Below are 22,581 nucleotides of genomic sequence, written 5' to 3' on the forward strand. Positions count from 1 at the left end.
TTGGGCTTGAATGACAGTTACCACCATTGGGAGGTAGAAAACCCAGGTGGGCTGCAGGAGGTGACCGCTAGGAGCTTCAGGCCTGTGTGTGTAGAACAATGGGTAGCTAGGAGGGATGGATGGAAAGATATTAATGTCACCTGGACAGATTTCTCTTTCCTCCAGGACCCAGCTTTCTCCCATTTCACAGCCACCTTTTAGTCCAACTTTCTTTCACATTACTTTTGGAAGGCAACCCATTCTGGATATCTTGGAACCCTCCCCTTTCCTCCTACCCCTGTCCCCAAGCTGAACTAGGCCTGCAGAGCATACACAACTTCTTGACTTAGGAGTCCTGGGGGTGGGCAGGCTCTGTGCAGAGGGTCCTGAGGGGGTGGCCTCCAAGGGGTTTGGCAGGGGGCCCAATCCCCGGTGACCACACCCAGCCCAAAGCTTTTGCAGGCTCAAAGAGTGAACCACCAGGGGTCCCAAACCATTCATTCCATTGATTCACAACTCTTAGAATCCAATTATTAATAGGAAGCTTAGCCATTGAGATCTGAACCAAGAGTTTCAGGCCCCTCCCTATTGGGCTATCTCTGCAAAGGAAGCCTCCCCTCTCTCCTACATCACCCCCCCCCTTTTTTTCCCAAGTCACTGTGTGGCTTGACCTTGTCAAGGGCAAAATCTGCATATTATTTCACATGTATGAACCCCCCCTCCCAATTCCAGGAGGCTGGAGCCTTAGAGAAGCGGATTAGCTGAGTAGTACTGTAACCGGTCTCTGTTAATCTTTTTTTCCTTCATTCTTCTGTTCTGAAACCAGATTTTGACTTGACGGTCGGTGAGGTTGAGCATGCGGGACAGTTGCAGGCGCTTCTCTTTGTTGATGTAGACGCTGAAGAAGAACTCTCGCTCCAGCTCTCGGATCTGATATTTGGTGTAAGGACAGCGCTTTTTTCGGGTGCGTTGGCCACCTAAGCAGGGAGAGAGGCAAAGAGTCAGCAGGAAATAGGGGCTGCAACTCACCCCAAGACCCCCAAGGGAGAAAAAGGTCTGGCCACTGGGTCTGGTGGCTCAGTCCAGGCCCCTTCAAAGTCTTTCCAGGCCCTTGCCTTCAGGCTCCTATTGCTGGCCAGGGACAAGTTGCAGTCGGAGCCGGCTTCAGATAAAAAGCCAGCTCCCTAGATAGGCCCCCAGGGAAAGGGCTCAGGCTGCCCCTTGAGCAAAAAGGAGGGCTCCCCACAGCAACAGGCGAGTTTGCTCTGCCTAAACTGCTTTGAAAGCAGGCAAGTGGGGGTTGCGGGCTGCGCCTTGCCCCGCCAGACTAAACAAACAGCCGCCCGAGGACATTTCACCTTCAGCACCTGGGCCGCCTGTTCCTGAGGCAGTAAAGGCATGCATCCTGGCCCCAGGCTTTCCCGGTTGCAGCCATGATTTAGCCCTCCTTAACATCTGGGGCGGCTGCGGGGTCTTTGTCAGCCTGACTCCTGATCAAGAGCTCTGGCATCTTCCGCCAGCCTCCCAGCTCTCTCGAGGTGGGAGGTGGCAGAGGAAACCCCCAACCCCGGGCCTTCACACTGCGCTCACTGCCACCACACAGCCTGAAGGCCCTCAGCAGGGCAGGGATGCTGCTTTAGAGAGGGTAGAGGGAAGAGAGGCTTCCTTAAGCCTTGTGCAGGAGCCAGTTATTCACCCCCACCTTAAAAAACAAAAACAAAACACACACCAAAAAAAAAAAAAAAAAGACAAAAAACCCACATTGCTTTTGACTGATTTAATAACAACTGTGAATAACAGAAGGCGGGCGCGTAATTGCCACCGCGCCAAGGAAAATGGCTTCCTTTAGACAAAAAGGCCAACTTTAGGTTAATTTGTTTCTTTTAATATATTGCTTTAGCTAAGCGGGCTACTTTATCTGTTAAATGCGCTCCTAGCGCCATCGTTAAACAGCGATGCCTTTGAATCCCAGCCGGGACTGGAGTCCCGCCGCAACACATGGCTTTTATAAAAATCTCCGGATTACCTCGCTATCAAAGGCTCCTGAAGCCCTTGTAGGGGGAATTTACAGGCGCCCACCTCCGGCTCCCCAGCCTGGAGCTGGCCTCGAGCGGGATCATGCTGTTGGGTTTGGGAGCTGAGAAGGGAAAAAAGGAAAAAAGGGGAGTTGTATTTTTTTTTTCCAAGCGTGCTTTGGCCGGTGGGTATTTCACGGCCAATTTCAGCACTCGCCACGTGATCCCTCCTTTTATAACAAAGTTTTGTTGGGGGAAACCTAAAGGCCCTTCATAAACCTTATATGCTTATAAAACAGCATATAAAAATTTAACAGCGGTGCTGCGCTAGAGTCCCAACTCCCCTTTCATAAAGCGCTGGGCGCTGCCTTTATACGCACCGGAGCTGCCGGCCTTGTCCTCAGTGTGGCCGGAAGACGACTCGGGGCTGCTGCTGCTCTCGGGTCGCCGCCGCCGCTCCTTCTCCTCCGCCGCCGCCTCCCGACAGCCGCCGCCGCCGCCGCCGCCGTCCGAACTTGAAGTTGCCGGCGCGCCCGTGGCCGCCGCCGCCACCGCCGCAGCGGAGGTCGCAGCTGCCGCTGGGGGCCCTTTCTCGGCGCTCTTGTCCCCGGGGTAGTCGGAGGAGGCGAGGTTTTCCGGGGTGCCGTAGGCCGTCTCGAAAAACTGGTCAAAAGCCTGTGGCAGAACGCCGTTCCTGCCCACCGTGCTATAGAAATTGGACGAGACGGCGGGGGTGGGGTGGTGGTAGACGTTGGCCGAGCTCTTGGCCAGCACGTCGCCAGGCACGCCGGCCGCGCTGGGCGCCTGCAGACAGTCTCTGTGCACGAGCTCCTCCGCGGAGTAGCAGTGGGCCAGATTGCCGCGGGGGTGCCATTTAGTGGCGGGCTCAATGGCGTACTCTCTGAAGGTCACTTCGCGCACGGGTTGGACCTGGGGCAGGTTGGAGGAGTAGGAGTATGTCATTGGGCGCGAAGACGGGGTCTGGGGCAAAAAAGAAGGGAGGCTGGAGAAATCTGGACCCGAGACGTAGTAAGTACAACTTGGCAAATACATGTTAGAGGAGCAGGGACCACGCTCATCAAAATCCATCATTGGGCTACCTTGGGCTCTCCGCAGTAGCCGAGCTTAACATGATTCTCCACTGCAGCTGCCTCTTTGAAGCGGATCCGTGAAGTAGAAATTTGGAGACGTAAGCTGACGTGGAAATCTATCCCCATCCTTAGCAGGGAGGTGCTGGTCATGTGACCCGATGTTGAAATTGACAAGCTGCGAGCTAGTCCCGGCTTTTTTTTTTTTTTCCCAAACCCCCCTCCCTTTCCTTTTTTTCCCCCTCCCCTCCCTCCCTGGCTTCCTTTCTTTGTAGCCACCTCAGGGGAAGCAACAGATCGTCACTCGGTGTTCTCACCGAAAGCACGTAATCGCCGGTGTAACTCATGTTGGCTGGGGGGCCTCCCCGCGCGCAGAAAGGCTGGGGTGCGCCCCCAAGCAACTCTCCTTTGCTCAGCTACATGGTCCTGGTCCACGAGTGCGCTGAGGGCGGCGAGAGAGGGCAACTCCCGACGCCTCCCCACCACTCCCCGGTGGGTGAAGGATGCTCTGGGCTGGGGATGGCCAGGTGAAAGCCCGGAACTGTGTGACTCCAGGTCTCGGAGTCTGTTATCCGAAGGCTTACGTTCGCCACCTCCTTCTTCGCCCCCACCCCCAGGCTTGCTCTGGGAAACACCTCAGCCTCAGACCCAGGCTGGACCCCATTTGGGGCCAGGCTTCGCAGCCGTGGATGTGCCGGCCTCGTGGCTTGTCCGATTTGCACGGTGACTTGATTACACGCTCTCATTCATGGTCACTTCCGAAGCGCTTTAGTGCCTTCCGTCCCCAAACCGCCAACAGGCAGAGCAGCTTTCCTCCGCGGTTTGTCAATAATCCGCGCGGTCCGGAAGGGCCTTCGCCTCACCCGGGTTCCACCTTCCCTGTATCTTTTTGCTCACTTCCCTTGGAGGAACCCCCTTCTCCTCGCTGCCTGTAGGGGTTCGGAGGGACTCTGCAGAGCCAGCGGCACCGGGACGGCACTTCTCACCGGTCCGCAAGCTGCCTAGTCTGCTGAAGCTGACGAATCGGGAAACCATGCAATTGAGGCGAACCTTGGGCTGTTTTAGAGGCGCTGACATCCGAGGAGCCTTCTCCTGGGTATGCTGCACCTTTGGGGGACCTACCAGGCTGCTTGCAGCTCTTCAGAGCTGAGAGGGAAATGGGGGGTGGCAAAGAGGGAGTAATGGCCCAAAGGAGCCCTGGCTAAGAGAGAAGTAACCCGTCTCTTTTTCCTTGCAAAGCCTAAGAGTGAAAGCAAAGGATATTCAAGGGGAAAAAAAAAACCCAGACAGCTCCCATCATTCTTGCTATTTAGTCCACAGGAGAAGCACAGTGCCAAAGAAAAGAGGTGTTCTCCGAGCTGCCTGCACCTTGGGCCACAGAGATGTCTTGAAAAGGCTAGGCTTGTCGTACATATAGATAATGCTCATGAGGCCGTAACTGCTGGGATGGACTTAGCTCTCTTCAGAGGAGGAAACGGAGATTAAGAAGACAAAATAATGCTTGTCATTCTGCAAGACGAAAGAAGTATTTGGGGAAAATGAAAGAAAAAAGAAGGCACAGGGCAGCTAGGCACGGCCAGAGCAAGGAGGGGGGCCCAGACCTGGGGGCTCCCCACAACTCCCTTAGAAGGAGCTAGGGTGTCACAAAAGTCAAGAGTGAAAAATGAAAACCTTTTTCCCTTTCCTCATCCAGGAAATAACCAAAGGTATTTACATATCTTGGGGAGATTTAGAGTATAAACGCTAAGATCTTTGGTATTTAAGTGTCAACATCGATTTATTTATTTATTGCTGAGCTGAGTGTAACTGACTCAATAACAAATTTAATCATGTATTGCTCTGGAAAAGAACTATTCTCATTATGTATTTTCTCCAAATAATGACCCACCATTGCATTTGAATGCCCACTGTAAATATCAATAATATCAAGTAATTACTGTGTAGTGGAGTAAACTAATTTATTAGCATTAATGTTTATGTGGCTCCAACCCCCCCCCCCCATTTACAAGGGTTGCTTATCACAAATCAAGCTCCTCGGACACATTGGTTTAATGAACTCTTTATTCAGGATTTGCTGCAGGAACTTTCATGCCCCTTGAATCCCTGAGAGCTGAACTTGAAATTACTTGTGCATCCTCAGCTTGACATATTTGTCCACTGTGGCTTCATAGATGACGGCAGTGGCGGAGGGGGAACATGTAGGAGGGAGAAAGGTTGCTGGGGAAGGGTAGCTTCAGGCCTTCTAAAGCTGAGGATCGAAACTACCGGATGGTCCTGCAGCAAAAAACTTCTATTTCCTGCAGTCGCCAAGGAGGCAAAATACTTATCTTTTCACAATATCTTTTTGGAGACTAATGTGAAAGGGGGTGAGGTTTCGAGCAGCAGTATTTGAGCAGCTCCCTGGGTTGATTTTTTTGCTACCTCAAATTTTCGCCCAGCAGCCCACCCAGTCCTCACCACCTCTACCCTCGAACAAAAGGAATGCGTGAAGGGTTTCAGTGACTTTGCCATAACAAAGGCGCCACCATTGCAGGGCTTGCCCCGCCCCTGGGTGAAGGCAAACAAATTCTTGCACTTGTATTAGGGCTTTTAAGACCATAATTGAACCCGGGGGCGTCTAGGAGAACCGAAAACAGTTCTAGACAGACCTGCGGTTTTATAGCAGTTTTGGCAGTCAACTTCAGCTTGTGCCTGAGCAGTGGGGCCGAGGTGGCCCAGCCGCGGGGGATGCAAGGCCGCCTCCCCTGACTACATGGCAGCTTCTCTCATTATTATCTCGACTTCTCCGGATGCCAGGGAGAAGGGGTACCCGCAGAAAGGTCGGTGTGGCACTGTGCAGTGCTCCGCACAGCCAGTACTCTTTGGGTTCTCACCGAGGGCTGGTTGAATGGGAGCCGGCAGGTAGGTATCCCATGGGTGTCTGCAGGAGACCAGGCACATTCCCCAGGAAGGGCTGTGGGAGAAGAAGGTGCTCCGCGAGTGCTTGGCAGAGCGATTCGACAGGCTGCAGAGAAGAGGGGTGCCCAGAGGGATCTGCATCCTCGAAGGGAGCGTGTGGGGGCGCTGCGGTGAAGATGGATGAGGAAAAGGTTTTTGATGGCTACAGAAGGGAAATGGCCTGGAGCTGTGGATTACTGTTAGCTCTTTAAGCAGAGACAAGAGATGGGATGCTAAGGTTCCCAAGGCTGCTCAATAGCAGCCGCTTTGCCTGGTCCTGTCCTGCTTGAACCCGGTACAGGGAATGTTCTTCAGGCAGGCATCAAGGTACAAGGCGGGAGTTGCTGTGAGGTTCGGACCCAATCGGGGGAAGAAAGGGAGGTGATTTCTGCGGGTCCTTGGCTTTCACTCAGCTCTGAGCCTAATTGACTCTTTTTGGCTTTGCAGGAGGCCGAAGGTCGATCTCAGCCCACCAGGCTCTGGGAAAGACCGGGCTAGGGATAAGACCACACCGGAAGGCCAAGTCCGAGTTCCATTCCTAGGAGAGGCGGCTGCCGGCAAGGCTATGACATTGGCCCTGGACATTGGTTTCCGAGGAGCTGTTCTTTCTCAAGAACTCCACAGCGCGGGCTGTCTCCAGAAAACACTCTTCAACGTTTATTTCCTTTAATCGTCAACCCGGAGCCCTACGGCGGCTAATGCAAGAGGCCAAAAATGTTTGGAGGAAGAAAAACAAAGGCAGGAAGTGGCCGCGGCCTGACGGTGCGTGTGTGTCTGTAAAGAAGGGAGGGAGCCGGTTCAACCTCCTCTTGTTTTTCCGAACTTCAAGGTCTAGGCAGACCCCCTTAGCGCTTGGCCAAGGCTCCCGGCCCAGCGTTTGGAGGTGGCCAACGAGTTAGCCTTGTCGGGCTGAAAAGCTAAGAAGGAAATTTGATCAGCAAAACAAACCAAGCCTTTTGCAGGTTTCTTCTGATTTGGTCCCAAAAGGGTGAAGGGTCTATTGCTATCCAAAGTGGCTGCTGTTTTCCTCTTGTCGGGCTTAAACGCATCAAGAAGGGAGGGAGATTCAGGCACCCTTCACTCGCTCCACCCTCCTGTCCGAGGTAGAATACCAGAATAAAGTGTGTCCAGGTGCCTCTGTGGAATCTGCTTTTTCTTGCAGTTGGAGATGTATGGGGCAGTGGTAGAAGAGCACTGGGGCGGGGGGGGGGGGGCGGGGGGGGGGAGCTGCCTAGGGTGTCTATGGCTTTGAAAGTGTCTATCACTTTGTAGAAAGGCAATGTAAGGCCTTGTCACCAGGGTGGCTGTGCCAGGGGGGTTTCCAACGCAGTCAATCATTCAAGAGACTTGAGGTGCCAGCACTGTCACTTGGTAGGCTACATAGTACTATGCCACTTCGGGGGAAACCAGACATGGGCACCGAGTGCACTCCTAGACTCCAGCATCAACTGGAAAGGCTACAAGGCTACATTGCCTTCTCTGGTCGTTTGTAGAGTTGGCTTGGGAGGCAGCCGCTGCCAGAAAACGCTAACTCGGGGAATCTGAAACCCCCATTGCAGTTCTTGGAAGGCTCAGCATGGCATCCATAATGTGAATGTTCAACCAAGCTACCCCTCCCCTCCAGTGCCTGCTCAAGCTTTTCTGTCCCCAGGCAGCTCCTGCTGGTCTGCTTGCCTCCTATCTTGCCTCTTGCCTCCTTTCTCAGGCTTCCTCCATCCCTTTTCTGTTCTCTCCCCTTGCCTGAGCAGGAGCTGGGGTGTTGAAGTGCCCCAGGAGGAACCTACTAGGCAGGTTTGGAGAAAGGAGTCTATTAGGTTTCTGACTTGCCCAATTTGGGCCTCCACCAGAGACCTGAATTGGATTTCTTTACCTCGCTCAATGAGTACTACATTCCAAGCACAGCCTCCTCCCTTCTTCCTTCCCCCAAGAATACTTGCTTCTTTCCTAAGCCCATCTCCTTTTTTTCCATTCTGAGTAACCCCAAGTGCCCGGCATGGGTTGGACCCAGCAGATGGACGGACCAGGTCTTGCTCTCAGTTGTCCACAGGTGCTCTTCAGTGGCTTGATTAAAACACCACAAATATTCCACCCTTTGTTGCCTGCAGGAGAGCCTTACCTTCTTCCCTCCCCAAACACTGCATTGTGTTTATGAAGCTAAACTGAAAACTAGTGCTAGTCTGGTGGCCATATTTTACTTACGTGTGAGAGTTGGCTGGTGATAAAACAGCCACAAAACCCTTCCCAGGCACTAGAGCCAGACCTCCACATAGGTACTCTCTCCTTCAAAGTAGGAGGTGTCTTTGAAGCATGTCTTTCCTCCATGGTGAGCTAAGGAGATGGATTGCATGGAATGGCCCAAAGATCTCCAATTATTTATCCTCAGAGTATGGCTTACTGGCAGATTATGGCCAACCCATCACGTTACACTTAGGGAAAATATCAGGGGATCTCTCTTCTCACTACCAGGTGGAGACAGGTTAATTTGTATCTTTGTCAACCCTCTCCTGAGCTGGCCTACCTGTTCTCTAAAGCAAGAGAATAGGGAATACCTTGAACTTGACCTCACAGCTGGTTCTTAGCCTGACTAGTGGGTCCAATTACTATCCAGTGCCCCTAAACATCTGACTGAATAAGTCCACATCCTTCTTCCGGCCGCTGGAGGGTGGGGCACAGAGCTCAGCTTAGGGTCTCAATCGCCCCAACAGTCTGGTTATCATTTAGTTTAGTGAGTCTCAAGCTGACGGGAGAAGGGAGGGACTATTGGAGAACTATTTTTATTTTTTATGGTTGCCAACTCATTAAAGAAGATTTTATTTATTCTTTCCTATGGGGCGGGAGCGAGTGGGGCGAGGAAAACTTTGAAGGGTGAAAACTTGGTTCTCAATACCGGCCTCCTATTCACTCATTCCTCGCAGCAGCTTCGGCCCAAACGGGGTTTCCTCAGCTGAGTGTGTCTGCAGTCAAGACAAAGGAGTGTAACACAACCAGAAGGTTGGCTCTGGCCCTTAGGCTGAGGATCTGAAGACATCCCGAGGCCCTAAATTACAAATGTCTCCTAGAACAGATCCACTTCTACTCATTACTGGCGGCAGCTTACATTTGAAATTCAAGAGCAGCCTCCATCCCCATCTTTTCCCGCACTAGGGGCCCTGCACTAGGCGCCTCCTCCATCCACCTTGCCAGGCAGTTCTGCCATGGTACCGAGTCCATGCTACCCTTCCTTGTGACAGCTCTAGGGGGAAAGGCCCGGCTCTCTTGTTTTTTGAAAAAGGAAAAAGATAATTTGCAGTTCTCTTTCGGTTCTCTTTGGGTGATAGGCTCAGTGGCCAACTAGTCTTAAGCTATGTGTTTACTGCTGGGCCTGGTGCTCAGACCTACTGCAGACAGGCATAGAGGAATTCTCTGTCCTGTAGAGCTCAAAGGAGCGGAGTGTGTGTGTGTGTGTGTGTGTGTGTGTGTGTGTGTGTGTGTGTGTGTGTGTGTGTAGTCAAGGGTTTTGCATTGGCAAAGTCCACCTCCTTTAAAATAGATTTAGGCAGAAAGGGCATTAGGGGTCTCACCAAAGACGTGAAAAACCCTGAGTCTGGACTGGAGGAACCCAGCATGATCTTTTTATTTCCATATCGGATTCCCAGCCGCCAGGCCGGCTGAGCCACTGTTCCTATCCGCCCAGAATTTCGATTCAGCCATGTCTGTTTTCCTGGGCGTGTATACGCTCGATCTTGCCCTGGTTAGGCCTCCGCGGGCTCGGAAATCACCCTCACTGGGGTGATTTCTGCCCTTCCAGGATGAAGACATAGCTTGGGCTATCCCCACCTTCAAAGACTCCTTTCAAAGGAGGGTGGGGATAGAGGGAATTGAAAATTAAGAAAGAACTTTGCCTCGGTGCTCAATCTCAGGCTACCAGGGCCAGGATCCGCTTGCAGCAAGAGTGATGGCCTGGCCAATTACGTATCCTATGCTTTTCTGTAATCGTGGCAGCTTCTTAGGCGGCCCTGACCGTGAAGAAGGCGGTGGCGCCGAGGACTTGACCTTTATGGCGAAAAGCCTATGGCGCGGGAGGAGGACTCAGCTGTCTCCAGTCTCTGCCACCCAATAGCAGCCCAGACAATCCACGCACGCCCGGCTGCTCACCCCTATTCCCCCTTGCGGTTCGAAAGTGTGGGACCACAGGTTCACCGGCCAGGAAACAAAGCCCCAGGCGTGGCTTTCACCACCTACCTAACCCCCGAGGGCAGAAGTCAGCGCTAAAGCCGAGCCTCCCAAGGCCCTCTCTTCTTGCCGGACCCCAGCCGCCCTCGGCTAGCGCCTGGGTATTACACAGTGCCAGCCAGGCTCGGGCGGTGCTGAGCTCCCGTGCACCCCCGTCCTGTCTTCAGGCTTTAGGCGGCAGATGCTTGGGGGACCGTGCGGCCCCGAGGCTGCTTCGTTGCCCAGGTAGAGCTTGCGCGTGGCTCTCCCGGGGTTCATCCCGAGCTCAGCTCCGGGCCCTCGGGGCGGAAATGTTGGGAACAGCAAAACACGGCTTCTTTTCAGCCGATCTCAAAACCCCTTTTTGAGAAAATGCTCCTGTCAAGTTTTATTTCCCGTTGCAAAACCACCTTCCACGCTGCCAAGAATTAAGACCAGGAGAGATTAAATACCCGATTATTCTCCTGGGGACGGAGGGGCGGGGCAGAGAAGGGGGCACCCTCACAAAACCTTCGATTCGGTTGCCTGTCCTCAGCAAATAGAGCCTGGAGCCGGGGCGAGGCCTGCGAGGCCTGTGGTGACGTCAGCCTGCAACTGGGGTGGCTCATCGCGCGTGTCCGCGGCCCTCCTGTGTCCACGCGGCGCGGGCTGCTAGTCCCACCACAGTGACCTCCGCTGGGGTCCCGCGGCTCTTCTGCCTGCCGCCCTCAGGCCGTCGGAGTCGGGTGGGCCCAGGCAAGGTTCGGGCCTCCATCTTGAGCTGGAGTGTCCTGCACCAGGTTTGGGTTTGGGGCAGTGCCTGTCCCCAACGGGCGCGACAGCCGGCAGCCCTCTAAGTCCACGGACACGCTGCTCTCACTCGCCCACACCCTTGCACCTGGGCAGGCCCCGCGCCTCCCGACGGCTCACAGAAATTCGAAGATCTTAAGACACCGGTGGAATTATTTCTGCCGGGTGGGTCCAGCTCTGCCGCAGAGCCGGATAGAAACGAAATCGACTGTGGCAAGGCCTTGGCTGCTTTCACGTCGGAATTTTTCTGCGCAAGCCTCACTTTTCTTTTATAATAACATTTTAAATAGCAGGCACCTCTCCGGCATTCGTCTGCTCTAGGTAGATGCGTGAGGACTGAGTGGTAATTTTCATAAAGAACGAAGCCAGATTTTATTTACCCGGCGGCCAAGCAGATGAAAACTTAATTAGCGTGCCTGTCTAAAAACCCAGGCAGGCATAAATCTCGCCAGGCCTTTTGGATAAGGCCTCATCTTTGCTTATGAAAAATGGGATGCGAGCAACTGCACATTTCTCTGATTTCTCCAGGTCTTGGGCTGCTGACACGCATTCGATCAAGTTTAAAGGAATGCGCATAAATCAGCAATCCCCCAGCGTCTCTTCAGTCCAGGTTCACAAGCCCAGAAGGGCGCCTCTGAACCCCCATCAGGGGATTAGTAGTCCCAGGCAACCTTCCTCAGAGCTTCTAACCGGGGGAATTCACAGAGAGGAAGCGAGACGCTGCACCTTCACCCACCCAAACACAGCATCGAACAATCTGTACTTCTCTACTATCGGGCTATTGCTCGCACACAAATACATCATTTCGCATCCTTCGGGTGTATCTCTCAAAATATTTAAATTAGGTTGAGTGTTTTCAAATGAATATTTCCCCCTTTTGTCTCTAAGTTCGTTTGTTTTTAAAATCTTACGTTAATTTAAAAAAGAAATTGGCTTCAGCTCGGCATTAGGCATAAATACTTAGTGAAATGCACAGTGACGTTTTACAATCGTCCACTTAAAGTTACTTAATAAATCTGACAGTATTAGGAGCAGATGGAAAAGGTCGGTTTTTTTTCAAGTCCCATATTTATAATTTTTTATTCAGGAAGTTTCCTTTTTAGAAAAAAAATACGCGAATGAGGTTTTCAACATCATTATTCATGGATCAGTGTCTGCTATTATTATTCCTATTTTTTTTTTCAGAAGGAGGCCAATGTTCTCCTGACTGTCTTTGTTCTAAAGGTTTCAGGCTGGTTGCTATTTAAAAACTAAGAAGTCTCCGGGCAGGCATGATAGCAGGACTCCTTTGATCCCAGCATTTGGGAGGCAGAGACAGGTGAATTTCTGAGTTCAAGGACAGCCTTGTCTACAGAGTGAGTGAGTACCAGGACAGAGAAACCATGTCTCAAAAAACGAAACAGAAACAAACAAACAAAAAAACCCAAACAAAACAAAAAAACAATAATAAGATTAAAAATAAAACCTTGAGAAGTCATTATAATCCATAACCACCTCAACTAATCTGGTAAATCCATGGCTATTTTAAATAAGAAGGGTGTTAGGAGAGATTGACACTGTCAACAACCATTTCAGAACTAGAGGGAGGGGGACCCTGACATCTGGAGAGATATAGATAGATAGATAGATAGATAGATGATAGAAGTACTTTACCCAGAACTCCTGCAGTAGTGGTAGTGTTCAAAAGGGGCAGTAGTCCATCTGCAGAGTTGCTGTTGGCCTGTTTCCTAGGCCGTAGGCTCAGAATATTTCTTACATCTACAGAAAAATATCTCCCTTCAACAGAAGAGTCCCCTTTGGAGCAGCTCATAAACAGTGTTTGATCCAGCTTGGAGGGGAATTTCCAACACTTTAAACATTTTGGAGAAGTCATTAACTTTGCTTGATGGTAGTTCATTTGGAGAAGGGGCTGCAACACAAGGTGCAGGGCGGTGGGTCTGAAGCTGTATTTTCATTTGGTTCCACAAATGGTTGGAAATCCTCAGGGCAGCAAAATATGATTGCACTTTACAAGACCATCTGAGGTGGATGTTTCAGGACCATCCTTTGTTGAGACAGCTTTATGTCTTTTCCATAATTCCTCATCTATAACGATATAAAGAAGCTCTCAGTCTTCAGGCGAGGCTGGAGACGTTTCCATCATCTGGGATTGGAACTGGTCAATATTAACTTCCACCAAATGATGAATTCAGTTCTCCCATGCACTATTATTTTCTTCTAGCATAAAGATAAAACTAACCTGCACCTGAAAATCCAAATCCCAAAGCTACTGGTTCCATCAACATTTTCATACATGTGTGCGCAGAATGGACTTTACACCACACACACACACACACACACACACACACACACACACACACACACACACTACCCTATGTGTATATTAAATACATAAACATACATATGTATTATTTATGACTCCAAACACATCTCTTATGTTGTTAGGGGTCAATAAACAGTAGCTATAATACTGATGGTTAATATAGTTTTGATTGTGGTTGTTAATATTAAGTACATTTATTTCTCCCACAAATCAAATGGTAGATTTGCAAGCATCAATATAAGATTACACACCACCCTGGAGCAACACTCAGGTTTTAGCAGTCCAGGATAATTTTCCTTGTACATCCATACTCTGACCATTTTGTAGATGAAATATTTAAGCTCTCCTACTGACTTCTCAAAGAGGTGGATTTCTTTGAATTTCTGAAATGTAACTCTAGAACTCTAGAGTTAGGAAGGTATGTGGACTTTTTATTTGCCGTAAAGATTCCCAGATAGTTCTAATTAAGGTCATAGACCACCTTGGAGGGAGCAGGTCAGGAAAGAACGGTTATTTAAGAACACCTCTTGGACTGTAACAAACATATACAGCTTTAAAACAGATCTGCAGAAATCTGATGCAAAGCAAGCCCGCTATGAGGACGGATTAAAGTTGGCCATTAAAGAAAAAAAGCAAACTTCACCGCATAAAGAACATTTTGTACCTCAACTCTAGAATTCACCTTAAATTACAGTGTCTTCAGTCATCAGTAATTAATAATACTCTATCTGTACAAATTCTACAATTATATACACAAGAACACAAACACTGATATTCAAATGTATACAGTATAAACATATATTATATATTCACATATATACAAGAACACGTATAATTTACATATTTTCAAATCTTCTTTTAGAGCAAAAAAAAAAAATATGAGTACCAAATCTCTAAAACAGGTCCAGGAGGTAAGAGAGCTTGATTCCCTTGAAGTAGAAGAATTACAAGGAGGCTTGTCGACACTAGGTGGCGCCCTTGATCTACTGATCTGGCTGAGGCCAATTCATGAGCTGTCAAAAGTCAAGGTCACAAATTGTCTTTTTTCGTCAAGGTCAAGGTTTAAGGCCTTTCCTACTCCTGCCATTTCAACAAATGCCCAAACCTGTCCTTTCAGTCACATGCAGACCCAAGAGCAGATTTTAAAATACGACAGTCTAGGCATTACTGATACTCAACAACTGGTTTTCATTTTCCACTGGGAGCCTGGGAACTTACACTCTCTCTCCCTCCTCCTTTCCCTTCTCCCCCTTTCAGAATACCTGACACTTGCATCTCCTGGGAGCCTTTTCATTTGTAGGATTTTAGTTATGTGAGATTTTCCTCTTGTCAAAAATTTTAGAAAAAAAAAAGCCGAATAATAATAGAAAAGTATGGTCCTTGGCTTGTATGAGACAAACGGGCTCATTTTCTTTCTGTGCAATGTGTAAGTTCAGCATAGAAAAGTAACTCAACTGTTTCCTTCAGATTTTAATGGCAGTGATTATTTTATTAACAGAATTAATACCACTATCTACAGATCTAATTTTTCATTTTTAGTAGAAGTATTTTAAAAGCAGGTGCACAAATACATTTCACAGTGTGCTGAATGTCTTTATTTACAAGATAGCATTTATAGTGCATATGAACAAAAACGAATGTGTGAATTGAAATTACTGTTTGATTAAAAATGTGCTGTGAAGATGAATCCCTAAATTTTCTAATGCGGTCTCATAACACAATAAACAAGGAAAAATACTAATCCTTTAGTAGATTAAAATATAGAATGTAGACATCTAAATATTTTGGGAGAACGGGTTTCCATTTTGAGTTTTCTTTTTTAAAAGTTAAAAAAGGGAAATGATGTCTCTAGCAAAATGTTTAACAAGTATTGAAAAATGCCAATTTAAATAAGTTTTAAAAAGGAGTATATTTCAAGAGAAATCCATATTAGGATTCAACCTTCCAGGACATGGGGCGTAAAGTGAATCTTCCGGATCACTTGGTGAGTTTTAAACACTTTCAAAATTACAATAGATCCTATGAAAAAAAATCTCTGATACTGGGTTAGTTCAAATGCCACCAACATGCTTGTTCTAAGTAATTGAAAGGTATTTCTAGAAGTTTGTTACCCACCCAGGGTTCCCTTGTAGCCTCAAGGGTTTAGCTGGCCGTATTTACTACCAAGACACTCGATCCTTGGATGAGCATTCTCCCCTTTCCACCTTCTTAGCAATAGTTCAAGATTAAAATTTCAGTGCCTTTCCCTCTAAACCTATACATGAAACATTTTTTTTCCCCAGAACATACGATGGGAGGAATTTCCATAGAGTTTACCTGAGCAGGCACTTAACTTGCAAAGGGCATGGTGCTGGACAAGCGGATGTAGAAACAGCCTTTAGTTTCTGTAACCAGTTTTCAGATTATTACCACCTAACACAGTATCCTAAAATATAATGGTCACATAAATACTTACAAGATTTGAGTAAATTCGTAATTTATCTGAAATAGTGTGTTTTAGGGGCTGAGGAGTTGACTCTAGAATTTGTCACTTAACGGTCTGGAAGGGTTGTCGGGAGAACTGGCAGTCTTTACCATTTCCCACGGTTTTTGTTTTAAACTGTAGGTTCCATTGAAGAGAAAGAGATTCCCCTTAGGAGAGCAAAACGTCAGTGTCTCTCTTTCCAATTCTTCTGTTGTTTTTATTAAACATTATTATTATCTGGGCAAAGAAAGAGTCCTTAGGTGTTTCTTCAAGCTGCCCTCTGTTCCACTTTTAATCCATTAACTAGTGGTCTTCAGCTTATTGATGACTTTTTTCTCTTTGACCCTCCTGTTCTGGAACCAGATTGTGACCTGCCTCTCAGAGAGGTTCGTTGTGGCTGATATCCTCCGCCGTTTGTCCTTGGTAATGAATTTGTTCGTAGCGTATTCCCGTTCGAGTTCTTTCAACTGCACCTTAGTGTAAGGCACCCGCTTCTTCCTCCCCCTCCGGTAGGAGCTGGCATCTGAAGGATGGGAGACGACGTCTGCAAGACAAGGGAGAAGGCAAGTTACACTGGGAGCCGACCAGAGCCAGGACACCCGCGACAGCTCAGTCTGAGCTCCCGGCCCTCCTTGCAAGCCTGGTTGCTCTTTGCCACGCGCTCTGTACTATCCGGCCTTCTGCCAAAGCCTGGAGAGTTAGTAGGGGGCATTGGTTAGTTGTGTATTGACATGGAATCGCCCAGGGTTCCAACGACCACCCCAGTCGGGTTATCCTGCACGTACCGCGCTCCTTCACAGCCTGACCTAGCAGTCCACACCTTAGCATTCAACAGGGTACAACATTTCTGCAGAGCCTGGCTCTCAGCTTGCCCCAAGTCCCAACATTCTAAGCTGCTTCAACGAAGCCATTTTTTTTTTCCCCCAGAGAACTATCAGGGACAATTTGGTGAGCTCTAGATCAAGTCGATTTCTCATCTTGGAGTCAGTGTCAAGGGCTTGGGAGGGTGGGGCACACAGGGAGAAGAGGGCTGCCCGAGTTGAAACCCACAAGCTCCCTCCCAGTCACCCCTCACCGAAGGAGGGCCGGGGGGGCAGCTCAACTTAGGGCAGGGCGGACAGCGCCAGCCAGCCGGGCTCAGTTTCCCCGGGGTTCAGAATTGCTAGGGCAGGCCAGGCCAGGGAAAGCGCAGGGGGACACACGAGTGACCCCGGGGCGCGAGCCGAGGAGAAGCTGGAGAAGAGCCCGAAGACCCGGGCTGGAAAGGGGGCGCCATTTACCGGGTAGAGTGGACTTCCAGAGGTGGGGAGGCTGCGTCTGCTCTTTGGGGCAGTACATTTGGCCGTTCCAGCCGTTGGGCAGCGCCCAGGGCTGGTAGCTTTCCATGGGAAGCCCCAGGGGCTCGTGGCGCGACTCGCCAGGACCCCCGAGCCCCGGGACCACCGGCATATCCAGGTAGCCGGGCACCGGCTGGTGGTGGTGGTAAGGCCCGGCTGCGTAGCCCTGGTGGTAGAAGGCAAACTCCTTGGCGCGGGAGCTGAACTCCTCGGCCGCGGGGCCCGCGGTGTCCATGTACTTGTCGGCGAAGGCGGCGGCGGCCGAGGCGGGCTGCGCGCACGACTTGATGGCGTTGGGGTGCGGGCCCATGCGGGCGCACGGATAGTAGCCGCTGCCGAAGTAGCCGTAGGGCAGCGCCGCGGGCCCCGACGAGCTTTGCGCCGCCGCCGAGCAGGGACTGCACTGCTTAGCGGCCTCGGCACCCGCGGGCCCCGCTGGCCCGGGCCCTCCCGACGACGACGCGGCGGCGGCAGCGGCGGCGGCGGCGGCGGCGGCAGCGGCGGCGGCGGCGGCGGACGGGGGCGCCTCCCCCGGCGCGCTGCTGTAGGCGGCCGCGGCGCCTGGCGCCAGGGGTGCGGGATGCGCCATCAGGTTGCGGCACTGGTTGGCCGCGGCGGCGGCGGCGGCGGCGGCCGCTGCGGCTACCGAGAAGTTGCCCCCCGCGGCCGCGGCAGCCGGGTGGGGGAAGCCCCCGCCCCCAGCTCCCGCCGCCGCCGCCGCCGCCGCCGCTGCCGCCGCCGCCGCCGCCCCTTCCATGTTCTTGTTGAGCTCGTCGGCCACCAGGCCGCCGCCGTTGTCGTAGAGGAACATGACGGTGGGCTCGATCCAGCGGGGGTGGAGGAGCACGGAGGCTGTCATAGCCCGAGCCGCATGGAGAAGACCCCAGTGGCGCTGTTTTAAAAAGCCCCCAAGAAGTGAAGAGCGCGCCGCGCGGGGCCGGGGCCCGAGCGAGGGGGGCGGGTCGCGCCCTGCGGGGTCGCGCCAGGCGGCCGCCCATTGGCCCGCCCCCGGCCCGCCCCCGGCGTATGCAAAGCGGGCGGCTCCAGCTCGGCTCGGCGCTGGGCCCGCCGTCCCCGCCGCCGCCCGCGCGGTCCTCTGCGCCAGCGCCCGCCGCGCGGCCGCGCCGCAGTCACCCACGGAGGAGGCGGGGGCCTCGGGTGGGTGGGGTGGGGAACACAGGGCGCGCGCCTCGCCGACCCCGATCCCTTCCCCGGTCTCACTGGGCACCAGGGCATCGCTCGCAGGCTGGGAGGGGCCGTGGGCTCCCGCGGTTGGGGTGAGACCTGAGGTCGTGGGGACAAGTCAGGTAAATTCTCTAGTAGCCAGGGAGGAGAGAGATTGGGTTGGACTCGCCCAGCGTGGCCCGGGGTGTTTGGGGGGCCCTCCGGGGCTGTTTTCTTTCCAGGTATGGATCCGTCTTTCCGCAGCTAGACCCTACCAGGGATGTCGGAGCTTTCGCCTAGGACACGTCGAGATTTGACTCCCCCTACCCCTGGGGAACAAGGGCAGGGAGGTTGTTTCCTGTCAGTTCCTGGGAGAAGTCAGGCGCAAGGGTCCTAGGACATTATGAAGCTGGGAAACTTGGGCTTCATTTTAGGAGCTCTCTTCCTGTTCTCAGGCCCTGGAGGACACTTTCAATTAGGCCCACAGACTCAGAATATCAGAACAACCAATTGTATCTCCCTGCTCCCCTCACATGCGCGCGCGCGCGCGCGCGCGCGCGCACACCACACACACACACACACACACACACACACACACACACACACACAGATGCACGCTGCCACGTTCTCCCACTTGTATATACAGCTCACTATTCATTTCGATGCAGCAACTATTCTCTCTGGTCTGCAGAGAATTTCAGATGAAGAAAGCACCATTCACTCCTGCTCTTGTCTCATGAGTCCGGCTGCCTTTTCCTGAAGGGGTTTAAGAGGAACAGGCCCCAGCTGGGCAGCTGGCTGTGACTCCAGCTCCAGTTCTGGGGCTTCCTACAAGCCATTCCATAGATCCTGAGTTGGACGCGATTCTCCAGACATCTGGGAATCCACTGTTGCATTCCATTTTGGGAAAAGAGAAAGGGGACCTTTGGGGTCATTTCATGCCTTTCCTCCCAGTAGGAACTCAGCCTGCAGTGCTACCTACCGAAGAGCCGGACTGATGAGTCCCCCTGTACCTGGGAGCCTGGTGGGGTGTTTGTACTGGAAGAGTCACAGTGTCTTGGTGAGGGGTTCTGGGGACCCTGCCTCTTTAGGGCTGTATCCACTTCTGACCGGGCATCTGTGAACTGGCCAGATGTCCAGAGGGTAGCAAACGATCAAAGCGAAAGTGGGCGCATTCTGGAATATATACGCTGGGAACAGTTCTGCACCCTTTGGTCTCAGGCGCTTTGGTAGGCAGCCAGGCTTGGACCTGTCTTCTTCGGGTCCCAGTGTGTATGTAGACTTATCCCTAAGTTAAGGCACCACACAAATCACCCAATCCATCTGCTGCTCTCTAAGCCCCCTGGGCTTCTGGCAAGATTGGGACCCATAAGGCTAGGCTCAGGCTTTTATCTGCCCAGATTCTGGGTTTGTTCTGACTAATGTTAAGTGTCGCCCAATAAAACCTTCCCTGATCCCCACACCCAATTCTCTCCCACACCCAGTGCGTCCTTTCTCTCCTGACTTTTTAGCAGTCCTGGGTAAATATTGGTTTGCCCCCAGTTTACCTTTTTCACTGACTGGCCATTTGCAGACTAAGGAACAAACCTCTGTGAAGACTTGATTTTTGTGTTCCTTTGGAGCCCTATTCATCCATCCCTCTGATTCCTTCCCCTCTCTAAGTGGCATTGTAAAACTGCACAGTGACAAAGAGACAAAGTAGGGTTCCAGGCTCCAGTTCTCGGAGACTTGAGGGCTTGAGGGCAGTTTACATACAGGTCAGACACGGCTGGAGGCCAAGGTCAAGTTGAAAGTTGCTGTCTAGTCAGCGTGAGAAACCTCAATGAAAGCCTGGAGACTGGGGGCAGCAGGGAGGCCGACCGCCCACCTCCCCTCACCCTCCATTCCCCGATCCTTTGCTTTTCTAGTTTCTAGCCCTGTTTGGCTACTCAACACCATTTTTTGCTCTTTGTAGAGTTTTGGGGGCGGTGTTTTACGGACTGGACTGATTCTTCTCTGCCGCTGCCCTGCTCTTAGCTGGGTTTTTGAGCCTCCGAAGTTTTCCAACTAGATTCGGAAAAACGAAAACACAGCTCGGGAAGCCTCCACCAGCAGATTCCTATGCCAGTTCGCCTCTGGCAATGGCTGGACTGCTGGTCCACACAGCAGCCAAGACCAGCTCCACATTCTTCCCTCCCCCTCATTTCTCTGGAGCCGGGAGCCCTGCACTCAGAGGAAGGGCCTCAGCTCTACAGACTGCCAAAGTCGGCTGGGTCGCTCCACTCCAAAACTGGTGAGAAAGGATCTCATCTTTTCCGCAGAGGAGCCAGAAACAGGTTTGTCTGGGGAGAAAGGAGCAGGGGAAGGCTTTGGGTCGCATCTTGAATCCACTGGGCTTTCTTCTGACACGTGGCATCCCCACCGTGGAAGGCTTTCGCTCTGACTTACTGAGGTTTATGTTTTCTTATCAATTAAAAAAACAAACACACAAACAAAAAAACCTCAAGACGGGATTATTTAGAGAAAAGCAGCCTCCTTGCTTTCCTCCTGTCTCATACACTGATACGATTTTCTCCCAGGTGTGTGTCAATGGCATCTTGGCACATCTGACTCTTTTTTTCTCCTTCTGTGTTGTGTCTTCGCTATTTTTTAAATGACTGCGTTGTCGAGCTGTGGGCATCACTGGAAATTGTTTCTCGAATTACAATGCACTCTGGGAATAATTTGGGGTAAGACTTTCTAGAATTTCTACTCACTTCAAAACAAGAATAATCCCTCAGTCTTTCAAAGAGGGAGAGAAGAGATTCATTCATGATTTCTAATACTATGCTCCAGGCAGTTCCAAACCAGCTTGGTGCGGGAAGAGAAAGGGCAGAGGATGAAGGTTGGCTCTCGGAAAACCAGCAATCTCTTCCAGTGTTCTTCCTCATGTCCCAAAGGCACAGGCAAATCTTGTTTGTCCATCCAGCTAGCGGGGCCTGACTTTCTGAGCTCTTTTTGTCTCTCAGGCTTAGGATTCTTCTAAGATTTGGCCAAAAGCACCAGCACCTTAGCCATTTTATCCCCGGGTTCTCCATGGCTTAGAAAAGAGAAGTCAGAGGACCCACGATGACCTTCAGGCCGCAGTGGCCATTAGAGCCAAGCCAAGACTGGGAGCTGGAGAAGTCTCTGTTACTGTCCAGGCTTTGTCTGATGCTCCCAGATTTCTCAGCGAAGCCCTTTGAGGGCAACATGGCTGCAGCCTGGCCTTTGTTCCAGGAGTTTCCATAGCTTTTCTCCTGCTCTTGGTTTTTTTCTAGGGCAAGCCAGGGGCCATGGACTTTGACAGCCCTCCTGCATCTGGCTTGAGACCTTGGTTGCAATTTTTTTTTTCTTGATAGAGGACTCCTTACCAATCAGGGCTACAGGACCCTGGGTTCCTAGGGTTGGAGAAGAAAAGGACAAAAGGAAACCAAGGTCTAATCGAGTTTGATTTTCATTAGCAAATGAAATTTACCTGCTCTCACTTTACCCTAAGGAGGCTGTCAGCACCGTTCTCTGGAACTACTTCTTTGCATTGATCTGGTATTAGGATAAACATTCCTTGTTTGGTTTTAAAGACACTTTGTATTTCGGGATATTCATGTGTTTTCTAATGTATCCAAGACGCTTTATGAGCTGCATTTCCAGGATGTCTTAACCCTCTGTCTTCCACCCCAGGCAGGCTGGGGGCAAAGAGATAATGGCAAAGCAAGAAAGATGCGGAAGGGGGAGGGAGCTGAGGAGCCTAGGAGAGAGAAAGGAGAACTCCCCAAAGAAGGCAGTGCCCAAAGAGCAGAGCAAGTGGGAGGTTGAGTTTTTGGAGGGTCCTCAACCCTGCATGCACCAGGGTGAAAGCAGTGTCTTGGGGTTGTGGAGGAGAAAGGGTGTCCGGGATTCTGGACTGGCTAGAGCACAGGGGGAATGTCATAGCTGGAGTCACTCATTTGAGGTTTTGTTCTAGAGTGAAGCGATAATGAAGTCAAAGAAAGGTTTGGTGCTGTGGGGATAATTTTGGAACATGGGAAATAACTCTGTGCTACGGTGACCAAAGGCTTAGAAAAGTGGAAGTGGGAAGTCAAGGAAGAAAACCACAGACCTTGCCACTAAGATCACCTAAGATCACCTCAGGATGGACTTTGAAGAGAGCAAAATATTGGATAAGTGGCCTATTCACTGCCTGCCAGATTGAACCAGGTGCAGCGAAACCAGCCGGGAGCCAGCCACGGGAAGGAGCCTTACCCAAGGAAAGATAGCAGAAACTCAGAGAGGACCCCAGTTACATCACTGGCCTGTT

General features: G+C 51.2%; 2 protein-coding genes across 2 annotated transcripts; both read right to left on the minus strand.

Moving 5' to 3' along the window:
- Positions 1 to 723: 723 nt before the first annotated feature.
- Positions 724 to 3,086, minus strand: Hoxa11 (homeobox A11). The gene is made up of 2 exons (XM_052722133.1): positions 2,375 to 3,086; positions 724 to 956 (listed from the first exon to the last, which is right to left on the minus strand). The coding sequence occupies exons 1-2, from the start codon at positions 3,084 to 3,086 to the stop codon at positions 724 to 726; spliced, it is 945 nt and encodes a 314-aa protein (XP_052578093.1).
- A 12,999-nt stretch (positions 3,087 to 16,085) lies between these two features.
- Positions 16,086 to 17,982, minus strand: Hoxa13 (homeobox A13). Its single transcript, XM_052722201.1, has 2 exons — positions 17,067 to 17,982; positions 16,086 to 16,330 (listed from the first exon to the last, which is right to left on the minus strand). The coding sequence occupies exons 1-2, from the start codon at positions 17,980 to 17,982 to the stop codon at positions 16,086 to 16,088; spliced, it is 1,161 nt and encodes a 386-aa protein (XP_052578161.1).
- Positions 17,983 to 22,581: the final 4,599 nt, after the last annotated feature.

The sequence above is a fragment of the Peromyscus californicus genome, unplaced genomic scaffold, assembly GCF_007827085.1.
Source record: "Peromyscus californicus insignis strain IS unplaced genomic scaffold, ASM782708v3 Scaffold_6__1_contigs__length_162567912, whole genome shotgun sequence".
Lineage (NCBI taxonomy): Eukaryota > Metazoa > Chordata > Mammalia > Rodentia > Cricetidae > Peromyscus > Peromyscus californicus.

Excerpts from the sequence above, each read along its gene's own strand:
- Hoxa11 (XM_052722133.1), bottom strand. The coding sequence starts at position 3,086 with ATGATGGATTTTGATGAGCGTGGTCCCTGCTCCTCTAACATGTATTTG. Across the intron at positions 957-2,374 it reads GGACAAGGCCGGCAGCTCCG|GTGGCCAACGCACCCGAAAA; the intron begins GTGCGTATAAAG and ends CTCCCTGCTTAG.
- Hoxa13 (XM_052722201.1), bottom strand. The coding sequence starts at position 17,982 with ATGACAGCCTCCGTGCTCCTCCACCCCCGCTGGATCGAGCCCACCGTC. Across the intron at positions 16,331-17,066 it reads CTGGAAGTCCACTCTACCCG|ACGTCGTCTCCCATCCTTCA; the intron begins GTAAATGGCGCC and ends CTTGTCTTGCAG.